The sequence below is a fragment of the Ochotona princeps genome, chromosome 2 (assembly GCF_030435755.1).
Source record: "Ochotona princeps isolate mOchPri1 chromosome 2, mOchPri1.hap1, whole genome shotgun sequence".
Lineage (NCBI taxonomy): Eukaryota > Metazoa > Chordata > Mammalia > Lagomorpha > Ochotonidae > Ochotona > Ochotona princeps.
The window spans coordinates 105,543,726-105,562,744 of NC_080833.1; the positions used below are offsets into that span (position 1 = coordinate 105,543,726).

At 53.8% G+C, this 19,019-nt stretch overlaps 2 protein-coding genes across 4 annotated transcripts in view; one reads left to right on the forward strand and one right to left on the reverse strand.

Annotated features, from left to right (window-relative positions):
* The first annotated feature begins 1,414 nt into the window (after positions 1–1,414).
* On the forward strand, positions 1,415–14,785 carry ANXA9 (annexin A9). Its single transcript, XM_058660918.1, has 14 exons — positions 1,415–1,480; positions 2,373–2,820; positions 3,304–3,398; positions 3,546–3,642; positions 4,181–4,275; positions 4,464–4,577; positions 4,820–4,913; positions 7,595–7,674; positions 7,855–7,914; positions 9,771–9,855; positions 10,016–10,111; positions 10,216–10,274; positions 13,802–13,924; positions 14,170–14,785. Exons 3-14 carry the CDS (start codon positions 3,324–3,326, stop codon positions 14,230–14,232), a joined length of 1,041 nt encoding a protein of 346 aa, XP_058516901.1. The 5' UTR covers positions 1,415–1,480; positions 2,373–2,820; positions 3,304–3,323; the 3' UTR covers positions 14,233–14,785.
* A 375-nt stretch (positions 14,786–15,160) lies between these two features.
* The window catches only part of MINDY1 (MINDY lysine 48 deubiquitinase 1), a 34,396-nt gene continuing 30,537 nt past the window's right edge, over positions 15,161–19,019 (reverse strand). The window contains exons 4-10 of one of the 3 annotated variants that reach the window (XM_058660224.1): positions 18,906–18,970; positions 18,455–18,613; positions 17,947–18,049; positions 17,551–17,693; positions 16,238–16,429; positions 15,869–15,988; positions 15,161–15,686 (exon numbers count right to left, since the gene is read on the reverse strand). In XM_058660224.1, coding sequence (XP_058516207.1) covers positions 15,606–15,686; positions 15,869–15,988; positions 16,238–16,429; positions 17,551–17,693; positions 17,947–18,049; positions 18,455–18,613; positions 18,906–18,970 — 863 coding nt within the window. In that variant the 3' untranslated portion in view covers positions 15,161–15,605. Of the gene's footprint in view, positions 15,687–15,868; positions 16,019–16,237; positions 16,430–17,550; positions 17,694–17,946; positions 18,050–18,454; positions 18,614–18,905; positions 18,971–19,019 lie in introns of all 3 variants that reach the window. The other 2 variants (XM_058660223.1, XM_058660222.1) reach the window with 2 other exon arrangements.

A 19,019-nucleotide genomic window follows, 5' to 3' on the forward strand; every position in this document is an offset into this window, starting at 1 on the left:
CAGGAGCCCTGTCCAAATCTCCCACATGGGCAATAAGGGCTCAAGCACTTGAGCCATCTTCTATTGCTTTTCCAAGCCATTAATGGGGAGCTTGATTGAAAATATAACATCTGGGATATAAACCAACACCAGTATGGAACACTAACACCTTTGGTGCCAGCTCGACCCACGCTGCAATAGCTCCAACCCTATATATCTGAAATTTTGGTGGGGAGCGGGGCTAGTGCGATGGTTCAGGTGGCTAATTCTCCCCCTTGCAAGTGCTGGGATCTCAAATGAGCACTAGTGGGCCCGGCGGCGTGGCCTAATGACTTAAGTCCTCGCCTTGAACACACCGGGATCCCATATGGGCGCCAGTTCTAATCCCGGCAGCTCCACTTCCCATCCAGCTCCCTGCTTGTGGCCTAGGAAAGCAGTCGAGGACAGCCCAAAGCTTTGGGACCCTGCACTCACTTGGGAGACCTGGAAGAAGTTCCAGGTTCCCAGCTTCGAATCAGTGCAGCACTGGCCGTTGCGGTCACTTGGGAGTGAATCATCGGATGGAAGATCTTCCTCTCTGTCTCTCCTCCTCTCTGTATATCTAACTTTGTAATAAAAATAAATAAATCTTTTTTAAAAATGAGCACTAGTTAGTGTCCCAGTTGCTTCACTTTCCCATCCAGCTCCCTGCTTGTGCCTGGGAAAGTTGTTGAGGACGGCCCAAAGCTTTGGGACCTTGCACCTGCGTGGGAGACCTGGAAGAAGCTCCTGACTCTTGACTTCAGTTTGGTTCAGCTGCAGCTGTTGCCACCATTTGGGAAGTGAACCAGCAGATGGAAGGTCTTTCCCTCTGCCCATCTATCTGTAGATCTGCCTTTCCGATATAAATAAATAAATCTTTTTATTTGAAAAGTTATTTTCTTTTTTAAATTTTTATTGAAAAGGCAGATATACAGAGAGAAGAGACAGAGAGGAAGAGCTTCTGTCCGATGATTCACTCCCCAAGTGAGCGCAACGGCCGGTGCTGCGCCAATCCAAACTCAGGAGCCAGGAACTTCCTCCAAATCTCCTGCATGGGTACAGAGTCCCAAGGCTTTGGGCCGTCCTCCACTGCTTTCCCAGGCCGCAAGCAGGGGGCTGGATGGGAAGCAGGGATGCTGGGATTAGAACCCGCGCCCATTTGGGATCCTGGTGCATTCAAGGCAAGGACTTTAGCCCCTAGGCCACCGTGCTGGGCCCTAAACGTTATTTGCATTTTTATTTGAAACAGAGGAGAGACAGAGCAATATTCTATCCACTGGTTCACTCCCCAAATGGCTACAACCTCCAGAGTTGGGCCAGTCTGAAGCCAGGAGCTTCTTCCAGATCTCCCATGTGGGTTTTGGAGCCCAAGGACTTGAGCCATCCTCCGCCCCCTTCCCAGGCCACCAGCAGGGAGCTGAATCAGAACTAGAGCAACCATGACTGGAACCAGTACCCATATAGAATGCTGGCACACAAGGTGGAGATTTAGCTTACTATGCCACTGTGACAACCCTGTGTGAAATTCCAGTGTAACTGGGGTTCTCTGTTTCTACTTACGTAAACACCCCTAATTGACAGGCCCTTTCCGTGCCATCACCTACATTATCCCATTTACTCCTCCCAGGAAACTGACCCTCAGATACTCTAAAATATCCCCCTCAGGGCCCTGCTATCTCAGCATCCCCTGGTTTTCCCAGTTTGGACAGCTGAGCTGACCCGCTAGAGCCACAGTAGAGAAACTGGTCCTACACTTGGCAACTCTGAGAGGCGTGCATGTTTTCCTCCACAACGGGAGAGAAGAACAGAGTGTGGCAGTTGCCCTACCAGTGTCTGCCTTCCAGGTGATGCTTTGGGCTGAAATTGCAGGGAGAGCTGGGATGTTTGTCTGGGTCAGAGAGTGACAGGGAGCAGGGCTGGTCCTGCAGCATCTGTGCCCAGTCCCCAGGGGCTCCCTCCAGGGAGCCGGAACAGATTGTACAAGGGCCCCAGGAAGGCAGGTGCGCAGTGTGAGCAACAGCTCAGGGCCCTGGTGGCAGGAGCAGGGGGCCTCCCGAGGACGAGTCTCCTGCCAATCCACGGCACTGGGTTTGCATTACCTGCAGCTGCCACAGCCAGGGAGTCCTGGCAGCCAAAAGGCAACAGAAGCAGTAGGAGAAACCCTGGGCCCAGGAGCCTCCCCCTTCTTCCAGCACATGGACATGGGGCCGGGAACTCCTGAGTTTCTCCTCTCTCTCAGATGCAAACAGTTCCCCATCACCCCTCTCCCCCGTTCACCTGACTGGCTGGCTCTAACAGGGCAAGGGAGTCTCAGGGATGGGACCCCCTCTGGGCTGCAAGCTGGGGTGTCTTGCTACTATATGCCCCAACAGGTTTTTCTCTATCAACCGGGATCAGCAGCCTCAGAGCCTGTCAGACCTGCCCCCCCAGGCAGCTGGAGCCACAGACAGCGCCTGGGCCAGAAGCTGGACAGAAAGGTGGCTGCTGCACTCCACCAGGCCCCACAGGGAGAGCCCTGCACAAAGGCTCCTGTGTGCAGCCGCCCAGCTCGGCACCCTGGTGTGCGCGAGAATCCTGCATGCCTGCCTGAGAAGGCAGACACTTAGCAAGGAGGTGTGGGCACACCAGAGACCTGGTACGGCCTGATCCTCTCCCACGTCTGGGAGGGGCCTGAGCCCCAGACACCAGCCGGGCCACTCTGCAGGCGAGGTCATCTGACCGGCTGCCCACACCCCCTCACCTCACCCAGGCTACACACGGGAGGGAGCTGCCACTTGGCGACAACAACAGCACCTGCTCACCCCTCCCTCACACTTCAAGGTAAGAAAGCGCTGGGCGCTGAGCGTCGGGGGCGACATCCTGGGGTGGGGGCTGGTGGGGAGTAGGACTCTGGAGAAGGAGAAATGAGCCTTCCTCCACCCCGCCTGCCTGCTATCTTGGCCCAGCACCAAGAACCCAACAAGAACACTTGGACCAAGTTCAGAGATTGCACCTGCTCACCTCCTTGACTCCTCTGGCAGAAAGCAGGCAATGGGGGAGGGGCCTGAGAAACTGTCTCCCCCCAACCCCCGCGCCCCCCCAAGCCTAGATCCTGCTCCAGATCCTGTCGCCTGGCCTCAACCCCTTCCTACTGGTCTCCCTTCTGCTCCGGTTCTGACACCTGAGCCTGCTCAGCGGGTTGAGAAGCGCCATTCTCCCAGAGAGGCTGAGGACCACGAGGACACCCAGGGAAGGGAGCCTGGGATGCTGTCCTCAGCTGGGACCATCCCCTTCTCTGCCCCCCACCCCCGTCTGCTTCCCCAGATTCACCCACAGACAGCACCATGGCCATGAGTGGTGGGCAGCCAGTACCCTCCCTGACCCAGGAGATCCTTGGCCATCTGGGCCTTGCCAGCAAGGTACCGGTGGCTGCTGGGGACTTAGGGACAGTGTGGCTGTTTGGGATGGAAGGGGGAGGGCCTAGGGGCAGTTGAGAGCAGGCTTGCAGCTGAGCAGAGAACCTGGCTGGGACACAGATGGGCAGTGATGGACCTGTGTGCTCACAGACGGCAGCGTGGGGAACACTGGGCACCCTCAGGACGTGCCTGAACTTCAGCGTGGACAAGGATGTGCAGCGGCTGCTGAGGGCCATTGCGGGCCCAGGTGAGCCCTGCCGCTCTGCTGGGGGGAGGCCTCAGGCTGAGGGCCATTGCGGGCCCAGGTGAGCCCTGCCCCTCTGCTGGGGGGAGGCCTCATGGAGAGGGGTTCACCTCCGCTTTGGAGCAGTCACATCGCAGGAATATTTGTGTGATGCCTTCATGCAGGGCCTTGGTGGGCGTGCCTCCCAGCACCCCGGTGAGTAAGGCAGCATTTCCACGTCATGGGCCCCGGAAACCAGGTCTCAGGGAGGCTTAGGAACCCGCCCAAGGCCATCCAGATCTTCACCTGGTGGGACTGGGATCCTAATCCAAGTCAGAGGTCATTGCTTTGCCGTCGCCCTGGCCACTTGAGGCCTGCCCTGGGTCAGGTCCGGGTGCTGTTTGGGCGGTTTGTTTGCATCTTCCGCCAAGATGGCGTGATCATTCATTGTGTCTAAGCAGCCACTGAACCAAACCATCCCATCTGAGCCTTTCCCTACGTTTGCTCTCTTCCCTGAAGAGTTAAGGGGTCCCAAACCAGCCCTCCTCTTCTCTCCGGTCAGGGGTGGACCGCAGCACCATTGTGGATGTGCTGACCAATCGGAGCAGAGAGCAGAGACAGCTCATCTCTAGAACCTTCCAAGAACGCACCCAGCAGGTAGGTGAGGTCACCCCAAGGCACGGTTGAACACCCCACCTCCCTGGCCCTTGGGGAGCTTGCTGTGGACAGCCCGTTGAGGACAGCATCTGCCTCCTCCTGATTCAGTTCTGGCCTGGGGTAAAAACAACCAATCTCCCTCCTCTACACACTGCCAGGCCTATGCCATGGGGACCCTTATTTTGCAGGATCTGCTGAAGTCCCTGCAGGCAGCACTCTCCGGAGACCTGGAGAGGCTTGTAGTGGCTCTGCTGCAGCCTGCAGCCCAAGTCGATGCCCGGGAACTGAAGACAGCCTTGCAGGTAGCGGCCGAGGACCCCTGCTAGAGTATGCAGGGGAGGGAGGGCAAGGCCATCTCCCAGAGAGAATAGACTGGGCTGCCTCTGTGCTTTGGTTATGGCAAAGCATGGTCTTGGCAGAGGGCCCCTCCAACAAGCCCACAGCGACCCTTCAATGAGGCAGAGGTCAGCTCTGATCTATGGCCCTCTGCCTGCCACCCTAAAGACACAGCTCCATCTCAGAGCAACCTCCCCATTGCTTGCAGGCCTCCTCAGGTCCTGCTAAGGATGTGGCCACAGAAATCCTTGCCACCCGAGCCCCAGCACAGCTGCAAGAGTGCCTGGCAGCCTACAAGCATGGTGAGAGTCACAGGTGGCAGGGAGGTCCCAGGTGCCTGGAGAAGAACGAGCCATCCTCGGTGCTTGCTCTCTCAGGCTAGCAGGTCCCCTGGGAACCTGGCTGCCCAGGCTCCCTTCCCTGGGGCGCTCCTCTCCCCACCCCATGTCTCAGTTTCCCCAGGGGAGAAAGCCAGATGTGGTTATTAAAAAGAAACAATGACTAACCATGTTGTCTGGGGCCCTGGGGCAGATTTCAAACTAATAACAGCATTAGGAGCTGTGACAGTCCCCAAGGTACCTGTGTCACCTCCTCAGGCCCTTGCTGGTCCCGACCAGCCAAGCTGCATACAGTGTCAGCAGCCAAGGGGCAGGGCGAAGCTCCCACCAGTGCCTGCGTGGGCCGTGCTGGCCGGGACCTGGCGAGTCCCTAGGTCTTCCCAGCCCTTTGCCTTTGAAGTTGTGGTCTCAGCCCCGTGTTCCTAACCCCTCTCCTGCCAATCTCCCCTCTTCTAATTTTTAAAAAAGACTTATTTATTTTTATTTGAAAGGAAGACTTACAGAGAAAAGAGGAGACAGAGGGAGGAGTGCTTGCCATCCTCCACTGCTTTTCCAGGCCACAGGCAGAGTTGGGTGGGAAATAGCGGAGCAGCTGGGGCATGAACCGGTGCCCACATGATGCTGATGCCAGCGCCACAAGATGGCGGATGAGTCTGTTGAGCCATGGCACTGGCCCCATCTTTTTTCTTTCTTTTTTTTTTTTTTTTTTTTGGGAGACCTATTTATTTGAAACACAGAGTTAGAGACAAAGAGAGATCTTTATCTGCTGGTTCACTTCCCAAATGGTCGCATGATTAGCCAGACCAGACTAAAGCCAGGAGCCTGGAATTCCATCCAGATCTCCAACACAGGTAATAGGGGCTCAAGCACCTAAGCCATCTTCCACTGCCTTCCCAGGTGCATTAGCAGGGAAACTGGATGGGAAATGGAGCAGCTGCGACTCAAAGCAGTGACTACTTAGGATGCAAGTGTCGTCACAGGTAGCAGCTTTACCCACTGTACCATAACGTTGGCCTTCCTCTCTCCGTCATTTTATTTACTTATTTATTTATTTAGATTTATTTCTTTTTGAAGATTTATTCATTTTATTACAGCCAGATATACACAGAGGAGGAGAGACAGAGAGGAAGATCTTCCGTCTCATGATTCACTCCCCAAGTGAGCCGCAACAGGCCGGTACGCGCCGATCCGATACCTGGAACCTGGAACCTCTTCCGGGTCTCCCACACAGGTGCAGGGTCCCAATGCATTGGGCCATCCTCTCCTGCTTTCCCAGGCCACAAGCAGGGAGCTGGATGGGAAGTGGAGCTGCCGGGATTAGAACCGGCGCCCATATGGGATCCCGGGGCTTTCAAGGCGAGGACTTTAGCCGCTAGGCCACGCCGCCGGGCCCCCAGATTTATTTATTTTTATTGCAAAGTCAGATATACGGAGAGGAGGAGAGACAGAAAGAAAGATCTATTCACTGATTCACTCCCCACGTGGCCCCAGTGGCTGGAGCTGAGCCAATCCAAAGCTAGAATTCAGGAGCCTCTTCCTGGTCTCCCACATGGGTGCAGGGTCCCAAGGTCTTGGCCCATCCTCGACTGCTTTCCCAGGCCACAAGCAGGGAGCTGGATGGGAAGCGGGGCCGCCAGGATATGAACTGGCACCCATATGGGATCCCGGCGCATGCAAGGCTAAGACTAGCCTTTAGGCTACCGCTTGGGCCCTTATTTATGTATGTATGTATGTATGTATTTATTTATTTATTTATTTTACTTGAAAGAATTACAGAGAGAGGGAGAGACAGAAAGATTTTTCATCAGCTAGTTCAATTCTAAAATGGCCACAGTGGCTGGAGCTGGGACACTCCAGAGGCCGGAACTTCTTCCCTGTTTCCCATGTGGGTGCAGGACCCAAAGATTTAAGCCACCCTCTGATGCCTTCCCAGGCCATTATCAGGGAGCTAGATGGAAAGTGGATCAGGGGCCAGCACTGTGGCATAGCAGGCTAAGCTCCCACCTGTGGCACCAGCATTTCATATGGCTGCCAGTTGCAGTCCCAGCTGCTCCACTTCTCATCCAGCTCCCTACTTACGGTCACCTTGCCAGAACCTCCCACCCCATCTTGCTTCTGCTCCCCCTTTTCTTTCTTTTTAAAAGATTTATTTATTTTTTATTGGAAAGATTTACACAGAGAAGGGTTGACAGAGAGGAAATATCTTCCATCCGCTGATTCACTCTCCAAGTGGCCACAATGGCCAGAGCTGAGTTGATCTGAAGCAAGGAGCCAGGAGCTTCTTCCAGGTCTCCCACACAGGTGCAGAATCCCAAGGCTTTGGGCCGTGCTCTACTGCTTTCCCAGGCCACAAGCAGGGTCTGTTCCCCTTTTTCATATCCTACCTCTCACCACACTCCCCCTTCAGTCTGACCCCATCACATGGGGGTCCATGCCTCCTTTTCACTGTCCTCCACAAAGGCAAAGATGCCCTTTGCTTGGAAAGAGGCCACGCCCACCCCGGCTAAGGGTTTTCAGGGTGCTCTCGGGCACCAGCAGTCAGCCAGCTCCAGGGCAGGACAGAGTCACTCTGGCCAGCACTGTGGGTCAGGCGTCAACAAGCTCTGGGGAGAATTACACTAGCCACCCCGGGACCCCCACTGCAGATTTCCAGGTGGAGGTAGAGGAGGACATCAAGGGTGAGACCTGCGGCATGCTGCGGGACCTACTGCTGGCCCTGGCCAAGGTGAGGAGGGCTGGCCTGCAGGGCGGGGGGGGCATGCACCTGGAAGGGCAGGGACTGGAACTGGCAGCTGGATGGTGTGGGGGGGAGGGACTCTCAGGGGAGATGCAGGCTTGGCTGGCAGGGCTGGAAAGGGAAAAGCTGCCCCTCCAAGGGTTCTCCTGAGGATGGTGTCTTTCCCAGGGGAGTCGCGAGGGCTACGCTGGGATTATTGACTACAACCTGGCCGAACAGGACGTCCAGGTGAGCCCGTGGTTAAGGGGCGGGTGGAGTTCTGAGCATGATCCTGGGGGCTGTGGCAGCACAGTGCGTCCAGATGCTGCCTGACACACTTGCCCACATCCAACGGCTGATTCAAGTGCCTCTTTCCAACCCCCTGCCCCAGGCAGCTCCCCTTCTGATCCAGCTTCCTGTTAACATGCCAGGGAGCCACACCGAGGATGGTTCAAGTCTCTGACTCCCATGGGGAAAACCCAGATGGAGTTCCAGCTCCTGGCTCCATCCTGGCCTAGCTCAGGTTGTTACAGCCAATGCAGGAGTGAACCAGAGGATACAAGATCTCTTTCTCTGTCACTCAGCCTTTCAAAAACAAGACACATCACCCACCGCCTGCCCTACCCAACACCCTAGGGCCTGTGAACTGTGTACTCATCACCCCCTGCCTGGAGGAGGGGTCCCCAGGGATGAGCTGGGTGAGGGGGTCTAGTGCTATCATCATGCAAGTCTTTACCCTCATCTCATATCTCACGGCAGAGACTGCCTCCTAAGCACTTGGTGGGTGAAGCCACTCCTAACACTCTTGGGAATTATGCCATTCCCTGGGTACCAGGATTTTTCCAACTCAGGAAACAGAGCTGTGGGGGATCAGACCGCTTAGCCTCATTTCTTCGCTGTTTTTTAAAAAAATTATATTTATGTATGTGTTTTAAAAAGATTTATCTATTTTTATTGGAAAGGCAGATATACAAAGAGAATGAGATACAGAAAGAAAGATCCTCTCTCTGCTGGTTCACTCCTTAGGTTGCCACAACAGCCTGGAGCTGAGATGATCCTAAACCAGGAGTCAGGAGCTTCTTCCTTGTCTCCCACTTGGGAGCAGGGTCCCAAGGCTTTTAAGCCACCCTTTTCTGTTTTCCCAAGCCACAAGCAAGGAGCTGAATGGGAAGTAGAGCAGTTGGGACACAAACTGGCACCCATATGGGATCCTAGCGTGTGCAAGGCCAGGACTTGCCACTAGGCTACCGTGCCAAGTCCCAAATAAATATATTTGTAAAAGATGAATAAAAACAGCAAAGAGGGCTCGGCATGGTTGTCTAGTAACTAAAGTCCTCACTTTGCATGTGCCAGGATCCTATATGGGCACTGGGTTGTATCCTGGCTGTTCCACTTCCCTTCTAGCTCCCTGCTTGTGACCTGGGAAAGCAGTTGAGGACAGCCTAAAGCCTTGGACTCCGCACCTGTGTGGGAGACCTGGAACAAGCACCTGGCTCCTGGCTCCAGATCACCTCAGCTCTGGCCATTGCAGCCACTTGGGGAGTGAACCAGCAGATAGAAAAAAAATAAATCTTTTTATGTATGTATGTATGTATGTATGTATGTATGTATGTATGTATGTTTTTGAAAGGCAGAGTAATAGAGTGGGAGAGAGAAGGAAAAAAAAAATCTTTCACTTGGTTCTTGTCTCGGATGCCTCCAACATTCAGGGCAGGGCCAGGTCAAGGGTAAACTCACTGGGTCATCTACAGAGTGTCAGGGATGAAGCCTTTGCGCTGTCATCTCTGCCTCCCGGGATGGGCATTAGCAGGAAGTTGCATCTCAAGATGCAGTGGGCATTCCAACACGGGCACTCAGACACAGAGTGTGGCTCCGCGGTCGCTTCACGTATTGTGCCATAGCTTCCTTCCTTCCCCTCTCTGTTCTCCTCTTCTATCCTTTCCTTTTATTCTTAAGTATAAATAAAACCAGCTAAAATAACCTTGTCCATCCTTAAGCCTGTTATTGTCGTCATGTTGCCGACTTTTGGGAACCTCACAGCCCTGGCTCCCCAGGCCCCAAGCAGTGGCACCCACAGGCTCCGATCCATCCCTCCTCTTCTCCAGGCCTTACAGCAGCCCGCAGGACCCTGCTCCGAAGGGACGTGGGTCATCATCCTCACCCAGCGGAACCTGGAGCACCTCCGCCGAGGTAGGCGCGGCCTTGCGCCCCCTGCTGTCCTAGAGGTGACTTTTGACATAAGACTGGTGAGGGACCACCTTTGTGATAACGAATGTCACCCCCCCCCCCCCCCCCCGCCGCTCCAACTCTCACCCCACACACACGCTGGTTTTTCTTCCTACCACCACAGTGTTTGAACTTTACCGACAGCGCACCGGACATGAGCTGGAAGAAGCTGTCCAGACCCGTTTCCATGGAGACTCCCAGGTGGCCCTGCTAGGCCTGGGTAGGCACCTGCTGGGGGAGTGTACAGTGAAGACCTGCCACACCTGCCATGGGAGGTGAGGCTGTGGCCCTGACCATGCCCTGGACCTCTTTGTGTGTTTGCAGCCTCGGTGATCAGGAACACCCCGCTATATTTTGCTGAGAGGTTACACCGAGCCTTGCAGGTGAGCGGGGCACCCCCTCTGCTTCTCTTTGAGACAAAAGCTGGGTGTGGTGGGGGAGGGGAGAGTCCTCCTTGACCACTGCTCCAAGCTGCTGCCCATGTCAGAAATCTCCTCTTTCTCTGAACCCCAGATGGTTCTTGCTGAAGGTGGAGAAATGAGCTCTGGTCAGATCTCCAACAGCCAACCTAAAAGTTGAAGTTTTGTCTTCACTCATATCAAGTGCCTGAGTTAGAGATATGCCTCTGCTGTGTAAGACAGGGCCTGTCCATTCGCTGGTGTCTGGACTGAGGGGGACAGCACCTGCAGGAATAGCAATATGAACCCGCAATGCTGAGGTGCTCAGAATGGGCGAGGGTCACACGCATCTTTACTAATCCTCCTGTGAGTGGTACCCTACCTCACGCATGGTCACACAGTAAGGACCAGTAAGGACAATCTTCCTCCCTAACTTGAAGGATACATAACGTGGGCTGCCTCGGGGCACATCCTTGCCTGCTGTCCTGTGGATATTCTCCACACTGGTCAGATTTGGGGCCGTATTATCCATACTCAAGATGAAAACTCCAGCAACAGGACCTAGTCATTTCTACTTATTGAGCTAGATCTCCTGTTAGCAGCGTAGTCCCCCAAAACCTATGCAAAATCTATCAAATTAGAGAAACCACATGAAGCAGCAGCAGATACAACAAGTTGCCATTGTGGTAAACACAAGAGCTTTCTGCAGGGACGTGACAAAGCCATGACCCCGGGTAGACAGCTATTCACAGGACAGCATCTCTCAGCACTTGTCCTACCATCCAGACATACCCACTGGCTACATGTTATGATGCGTGTAAAAAAAATGGTTTATGTGAAAGGCAGAATTACAGAAAGAAACTCTTCCAACCACTGGTTCACTCTCCAGATGGTTGCAGCAACCAGAGTTGGGCCAGGCTGAAGCCAGGAGTCTGCTCTGGGTCTCCCACATGGGTGCAGGGACCCGAGGACCTGGGCCATCCTCTGTGGCTTCCTCAGACACACTAGCAGGGAGCTGCATCAGAAGTGGGGCAGTTGAGCTCCTATGGGTGCCAGCATCACAGGCAGTGGCTTGAACCAGCATGCCATACCAGCTCCTGTGTCTTTATGAGTCAACACTAAGATTCCTTTGAAGAGTCTGATGATCTGTCTAAATTCCACTGCTCAAAGCCAATGTGTGTCATGGCAGTAAATGATTTTGTAGCATAGTTGGCTTATAGAGTCATATTCTAGGGGGGCAAATGCCAGCTTATAGTAGAAGACAGAAAACCATGCCAGTCCATTTTTCTGGGGGGAAAAAAAATCAAAAAGGACAACCTCAACCAGAATACTTTTGAACTACTGTATGAGAGGTACGCAGAAGTGCAAATTGTAGATATTCATTAAAATAAATGATCTTCCCCAAAGGCTGATTGAGGAGCAACTCAGGGCAGCTGAAACATAAAATGAATGCTCATGATGAAACCCCTGGGCAGTGTGAGATGCTAAGCCTGTTCTCAGAATCAAGTCCCCATCCTTGGGCACTGTGCCATTGTGCCAACGCTGTGTTACAGAACAGCATAGAAAGGATAGCTGCACAACATTGGGAATGTTTATGTTTGTTAAGATTTATCTATTTTTATTTGAAAGGCAGAGAGAGCGGAGGCGGAGAAGAGAGATTTTCCATCCACTGGTTCTCCCACCAAATGGCTTTAATGGCCAGAGATACACCAGGTTAAAGTCAGAAACGAGGAGCTTCTTCTGGGTCTTGTACGTGGCTCCAGGGGACCAGGCACTTGGGCCATCTTCCGTTGCTGTCCCAGGCACATTAGCAGGGAAATGGATGGGAAGTAGAGCGATCAGGATTTGAGCCAGCACCCACGGGGGATGCTAGTGTTGTGCTGGATTTTGAAATCCCCAGAAAATCATCAAGTCTGAAGTCGGTGCTAAGGCGTAAAGGTGGTTTATTCAGGTTGGCCTAGGTCTCCCAGCCACCTCCCCTAAAGTCCAACAGGGCTGGAGGGGGTGGGGCAGCAGCAGCCAAGGCTGCTGCAGGATCAGCAGGGAGGGCAAAAGAGAAGGAGAGAGCGAGCCCCCACCCCCACCCCCGGTTGAACAGCACAGGGTTCTTTTACATTTCAGTCTATTAATTATACAGTCATGATTTAGCAGGCTTCTATTGGTGGGGTGTTTTGTTTTGTTTTGTTTTGTTTTGTTTTGTTTTGTTTTGTTTTGTGTCTTAGGAGGTTTATTCCAGCAAGGCAGGAATGGGCCGGGGTGGTGGGGAGGCTAGGGAGAAGGGGTAAGAAAGGGTGGCAGGCCGGAAGGAGAAGATATTGGTGGGTTTGAAGCAAGCAACTTTCAAAAGGTACAAATTGACGTACTATAGGGTGGTGAATCTTATCAAACACCAGGGACCTCCTTCCTGAGGAGTGGTCTGCCTACGTGACCTGCCGGGTGTCATGTAGACTATCAGGCCTGGAATTCACACAGCCCCCAGCCAAGCCATTAAGGCAGAATCACAAAAGCAGAAAACATCTAGGTTCTTCACTAACACTGCAGATGGTAGAGTAATCCACTTGCCACTGTGTCGCAAGCACCAGCTGTGGCAGCCTTCACAAGCAGCAAGCACATTTTTACTTCCCTCCTTCACAGAAAGGGGGAGATTTTCCAACTATTGGTTCACTTTTCAAATGGCTAAAACAGCAGGATGGTGCCATGTCGAGGATCAGAACCAGGAACTCTTTCTACGTTTCCCACACACGGGGCCGGGTGGGGGGGCAGGGGCCCCAAAATACCAGAGCCAGCACCTGCTGCCTCTCGGGGTGTACATTAGCAGGAAGCTGGTTGGAAAGCAGAGCACACAGAACTTCAACCAAAGCACTCCATCAGAATGCTGCACCATGATACCAGCCCCAGGCAGCAGGTCTCATCTGGTCTCCTGGTGTGTCTGTCTTTAGAGCCGTCTACCTCCTACGGATGGAGGTGTGAGACCGTCAGGCAGTGCAGGACCAGGGAAGACAAAGTGCAAGGAGCAAAAGACCAACACTTCCCCCACATCCCCATCTACCACGGGGGCAAGGGTAACTTTTTCTCTTAAGATTTACTATTTTTATTTAAAAGGCAAATTTTTTTTTCTACAGAGAAAAGGTCTTCCCTCCACTAAACCACTCCCCAAATGGCTGCAACGGCCAGAGTAGGACTAATTCAAAGCCAGGAACCAGGAACTTCTTCCTGGTCTCACATGTGGTACAGGTGCCCAAGGACTTGAGCCATCCTCCACTGTTTTCCAGGCCACAGGCAGGGAGCTGGATCAGAAGTGGAGCAAAGGAACATGAACTGGTGCCCATATAGAATGCCTGCATCACACACAACGTGGAGGTGTTAGCCCACGGCACCACCATGCTGGCTCCTCAGGATAACTGACTGTTCTTTCCTCCCTCAACTCACCTCACTTTCATTTCCTACAACCCTCAGATGCCCTATAGCCTCTGCTCAGTGAGAATCCACCGCCCCTCTGTCTCCTTTCCTAGGAATCCGAGCCCAATTATCAGGCTCTGATGCGCATCCTCGTCTCCCGAAGTGAAACGGACCTGTTGAGCATCCGTGCAGAGTTCAAGAAGAAATTTGGGAAGTCCCTGTATTCTTCCCTGCAGGTGAGACTGGCACCCCAGAACTTCACCCCTCACATTCACGTGTGCTCCAGACTGCATGTGTTCTTGCCATGGAGAACCCCCCAAGTCATGGGTTAACACTAGTCACCTTCTACCCCCAAGCCCCAGGGGGCTGTCTCCCTCCCCACCTTGCCAGGGGCCAGAACAAAGACAGGAATGAGGGCTCTGGCTTTGGTGGCCAGGGGCGCGGGGGAGGTCTTTCCAACACTGGACTGCCTCATTTGTAGGATGCTGTGAGGGGCGACTGCCGCTCAGCACTTCTGGCCCTGTGTAGGGCAGAAGACTTGTGAGAACTTGCTGTCCCCAGCTGCACCTGCCATGTCACCCTGCAAGTGGCGGAGTCCACAGGAGACCAACAGGGCCCTCCTGAGTACCACCCACTCCAGCTTCTTGCTGTGGCTGGAACCCGGCCTTCTCTTGAAATCTCTCCGTCCGCCTTGTTTCTACCCAGGCCCTCGGGCTCTTTCTTAGCTGTGGGGGTGATGGGCACCTCTCCTTGCTATGTCTCTTTCTCATCCCTCTGCCAGAAACTCTCCCTGGCTCGCACACTCTTTAGGCAAATAGCGCTGTTGTTTGTGTGCCCTGCTTGAAGTCTGGGTGGAGCAGGACACGGGCCAGGAAGCAGGTTTGGAGTGGAGGCCCCTTTGATGTGCGTGTTGGAATCCCCGTTTTGGCCCCAGAGTTGTAGTTATCCACAGGCTCCCGCCCTGGGGCTCCCTGCATCCTCATTATTCTCTCTTCCCCAGGAAATTTCAGGCAAAATAAAAAAGGAGCAGGCAGCAGAACAAGGTCAGAAATGGTCAAAGATGACAAGGGACCTGTGTCTGAAGTGGAAGGCATGCAGAAGGTTGGGGGGAGGGTTACGCATGCAAACCCTAAACCACTCCCCAACTCAGCCTGGGACGCCTTGGGTCAGCTGGAAACACAACTCCCATGCCTACATTCTGGATGGTCTAGCAGGGGTATGCACACCCACCTCCAATTAGCCCACAGGAGACAATCAAAAATCAATGCGCAACAAGACAAGTAAAAGGCAGGCCTTGGGGTATCCCCTGCTGGCCCTGTTGAAAATGACCACCTCAACACAAATTTAAAAAAAAGAAGAAAATGACCACCTCCTCCTTCTACCTCCAGGTCTATCCCATCCACTATTTGTGTTCCTCCATTGAAGTCAACTGGTCCACCCCGCCCACCGCAGGGTAAAGCAAGAGACAGAGCTCAGCAAACAAGTTTTATTTCCGAACACCTAGGAAAGCATTACAAACAACGGACCTAGAAACCCAAAGCGAGCCCACAGACAGTGGTCTCCTGAGTGGTCAGGAGCACCCAAGGGGTCAGGGCAGAAAGGAGGGGAGATGTATTTCAGACAGGGGTCCTGAGTCTGCACAGTCCTGGGAGTGTCTCTGGGGAGGGTAGCTGGGAACTGAAATCTCCCCACCACCCCCATCCCAGGGTTGCCCTGCACAGGAGGGAGAAGGCAGCAGCATGTGAGGGCCAGGATGTTGGCGAGTCTAACCTTGGCAGTTTCTACTCGCTTGAGCCCCACAATCCATCAGGAAGTTACCCTGTAGTATATCTCAAGGAGTGAGGCCGTGGAGTCAGCCAAGGAGCCCTCGCCTCTGAGAGGACAGAGAGGGACAGCCCCCCTGGGCCTGAGGCAGAGCTACAGCACCACGCAGTCCGACTCGTGCTTCGGCCTCTGCCGACGTTCCCTGGCTGGCCGACCGGCTGTGGCACCCCGGCCCTGTTACGATACAGCAATGAACAGGTCATCTGACATCCGTGGGAGGACGCGAGGCTAGCGATTCAGAAGGAAGGAGGAGGAGCGGAGACAGCAAGATGGGACAGGGTGTGGAGGGAAAGGGGCCGACACGGGAAGGGTCCTCCCTCGAGGGTATGGATATTCTAGATCACACAGGGGCTCACCTGTGGCAGGGGGGCCCGAGCTTGCGGGGCCTGAATGCCCTGTTGCTGATACTCCTCTTGCTGAAGTTGCTGGGCCAGCTCCAGGTCGCTGAGGCCCAGCGTGCCTTGTGGCTGCTGTTGCTGCTGGAGGGACAAGGCAATGAGGTAGTCCTGGAGAGAAGAAGGGTTTGAGGTGGGCTGAGGCCTGGGGTCCATGGCTGTCCAGGCTAGGATTCCAAACCAACTTTTCCCCATTCTTCGAATTTCCCAACTCATCGCTTCAGGGCAAAAGCCCACAGAGCCCATGGGAACAGAGGGAAGGCTGTCATGTGGCCCCTGGCTGGTCAAGCACATGCAGTTCACCTGGGGTTCACCAAGGGTCCCACGCACCTGATCAACCTGCAGCTGCTTTCCAGGGGAGCCACTCCCACCTCCTGCTTCCGACGCCTTGCCCAGAGAATGAGTCAGGTGGAAGTCTGAATCACAAAAGCAGCTGTCTCCATCCACGTTGTGTAGGCTCTCCCAAACCACCTGTTCTTCCTGTAGAAAGCCCTGGTCAGTGACCAGTAGGTACAAGTGACTCTGCCAAGAGAGAAAGAGATGGGATAAGCCAACCCAGGCTGGACACTGATCAGAAATGATGTGAGACGCATGGTAGGAGACCGTCTGCATCCACTAGTACTCCAGTCTGTCAGTGTAGACAAACAGACCTTTTGTAAGTAGGGGTGGCCGTGGGCTGTGGATGTCTGCATGCATGTCCAGCTGGGTGTTTCGCTGCCAATCATTCTGCTCAAGCATGGAATCCTTAGGGCTGGCTGGCACACAGGATCAGGCTTCCCAGAGAGAGTGTTTAGCCCAGAAGTTAAAATGCCCACACTCTTGGGGCTGGGCTTGGACAGGCTCAGGAACTCCATCCCAGGTCTCCCACATGGGTAGCAGGAAGTCAGGTCCTTGGAACATTGCCTGCTGCCTCCCAGGAGCATTAGCAGGCTGGACGGGACGTGTGGAACCAGTTGTCCAGATCGGAGCACTGGAGCCAGGCTTATCCAAACACACCCAGCAAGGCCACACGTCCTTTCTAGGCAAAAGCACAGAGAGTGAGAACACAGGGACTGGTGCAGTGGAACATCAGGCTAAGTCTCCACCCTGTGGCACCAGCATTCCATACGGGCATTGCTTTGTGGCCCGGCTACTCCATTTTCCATTCAGCTCCCTGCTTATGACCTGGGAAAGCAGTGGAGGATGGCTCAGGTCCTTGGGCTCCTACACCCATGTGGAAGACCTGGAGGACGTTCCTGGCTTTTGGATCAGCTCAGCTCTGGCCATTGCAGCCATTTGGGGATTGAGCCAGTGGATAGAAAAGCTTCTCTCACTGTAAAATCTGTCTTTCAATTAATAATAAATAAATATTAAAAACAAACAAATAAACAAAAAAAGAGTGAGCACACAGAATCCCCCTCTGTTCTCCCTCACACAGTCCTGACACAGGCTCTTTTGTCAAGGGAAATGCCTGAGGGAAGCTGGCTGGGGACAGAACTGTCGCCCTCTCCTGTTGGGCCTGCAAGTGCGTGCCATGGGGTCTCTAGAAGTCGCTGGTTCCCACAGCTTCATCTTCCTCACGCTGATAGAAACATGTGTCAGGACCAGGGAGCCATGAGGAGTTGACCGCTATCCAACTCCTGCCACCTCCAGCCCCTTTTCACCTTGTGCTTGGTCATGGTGCTGAAGTGGTTGTTCCGGAAAAAGACGCTCAGCTCGCCCTCCTGGGCTGCTGCCGTCAGCTCGCACAGCCCGTGGTAGGTCAGCTGGGCTGCTGTGGCCTCCAAGAACTGCTCTGCAATCAGGCCTGCCACGAGGGACAATAGGAAGAGAGCCCTGGGCATCATGAAACTTCTCCCAGGAGGTCTGGACATAGCACTTGATACTTATGCATAGCACAAGTACTTATGAGGCACCTGCCATGTGCTGGGCATGGCCCTTAAATACTGGGGCAGGGGGCAGAGACACTAATGAAAGAAACAGCCCAAACCCCTCAGACTCCCCGTGGGCAGCTCCCATTCTCAAGTAGCCACCCTTCCCTCCAAGGAAGGCCAGGTCACCTTCTGTCACCAGGTTGGTATCGCTAGAGTGTTTGCAGGTGATAATCTTGTCTACCAGCTGGTTGTAACTCAGTTTCCCAACTGCTCTCACAGCCTCAGGGCTCTGCGGAGGTAGGAAGGGACAGGGGATGCAAAACATGTGTATATATATATACAGATATAGATAGATAGACAATAGATAGATAGACAGAGAGATAGATAGATAGATAGATCTGTCTCTCAAGTTGTTTTTACAGGAAGGAAACGACCCAATGACTCAAGTCCACAAGGGACTGCAACTCTTGAAAAAAAAAAAAAAAAAGGTTCTGCATTTTTGATGTCCCAATAACTAGTCCTGTCCACACGTGACTTGCTTCTGACCCCCAAAAGGTGAAAATTCAAAGCACTGGCATTCCAATCTCTAAACCCTATTTCCCTCCTCCCCAACCAATCTAATGCCTTAACCTCCCCCGACCTTCCCAAATCTGGCCTCTCTCAGGTTGGCTTGAGCTGGTGAAGTGTTCCTCACCTGTGGATCCACCAGCCAGCCATGGTACAGAGGTATGCCCAGCAGGTCAAAGACACTGCACTCAGGTGTATACTCGAAGTCAGAAACGCCCGTGAACCGCACATTGACATCCAGGCCCGTGGCCAGTCGCGGCAGCACGGTCATGGCATCATCCACATTCTGGGGAGAGAGAAAAGGAAAAGCATGGCCTCATGGCCTTCCCTCTCCGAATAGATTCCTCCCACCTCAAGAAATAATAACAATAATAATAATAAAGAACCCTGCGGCATGTCTCCCCAGGTTCTCTCTGGACAAGCCCAGCCTGGATTCCCCTGCCTTGACCCATCTGTATCTTACACAAGCGAGTGCATGTGATGCTCACAGGAAAGAGAGCATGGCCCAGGGCGCCGGCTGGGGAAGCCGCAGGCTCAGTAGCTCTGGAGGTTCCCTTCCCAGCTGTCCCCTTTCTCACCTGCTGAAAATTAAGCTGAAGTCCCTCAGATTTCTCCTGGGGTTTGATGGACAGGAGGCAGTTTCCTGTAAAACAGGGACCTTGGTCAGCCTCCTTGCCCATTCTCCCAGCATC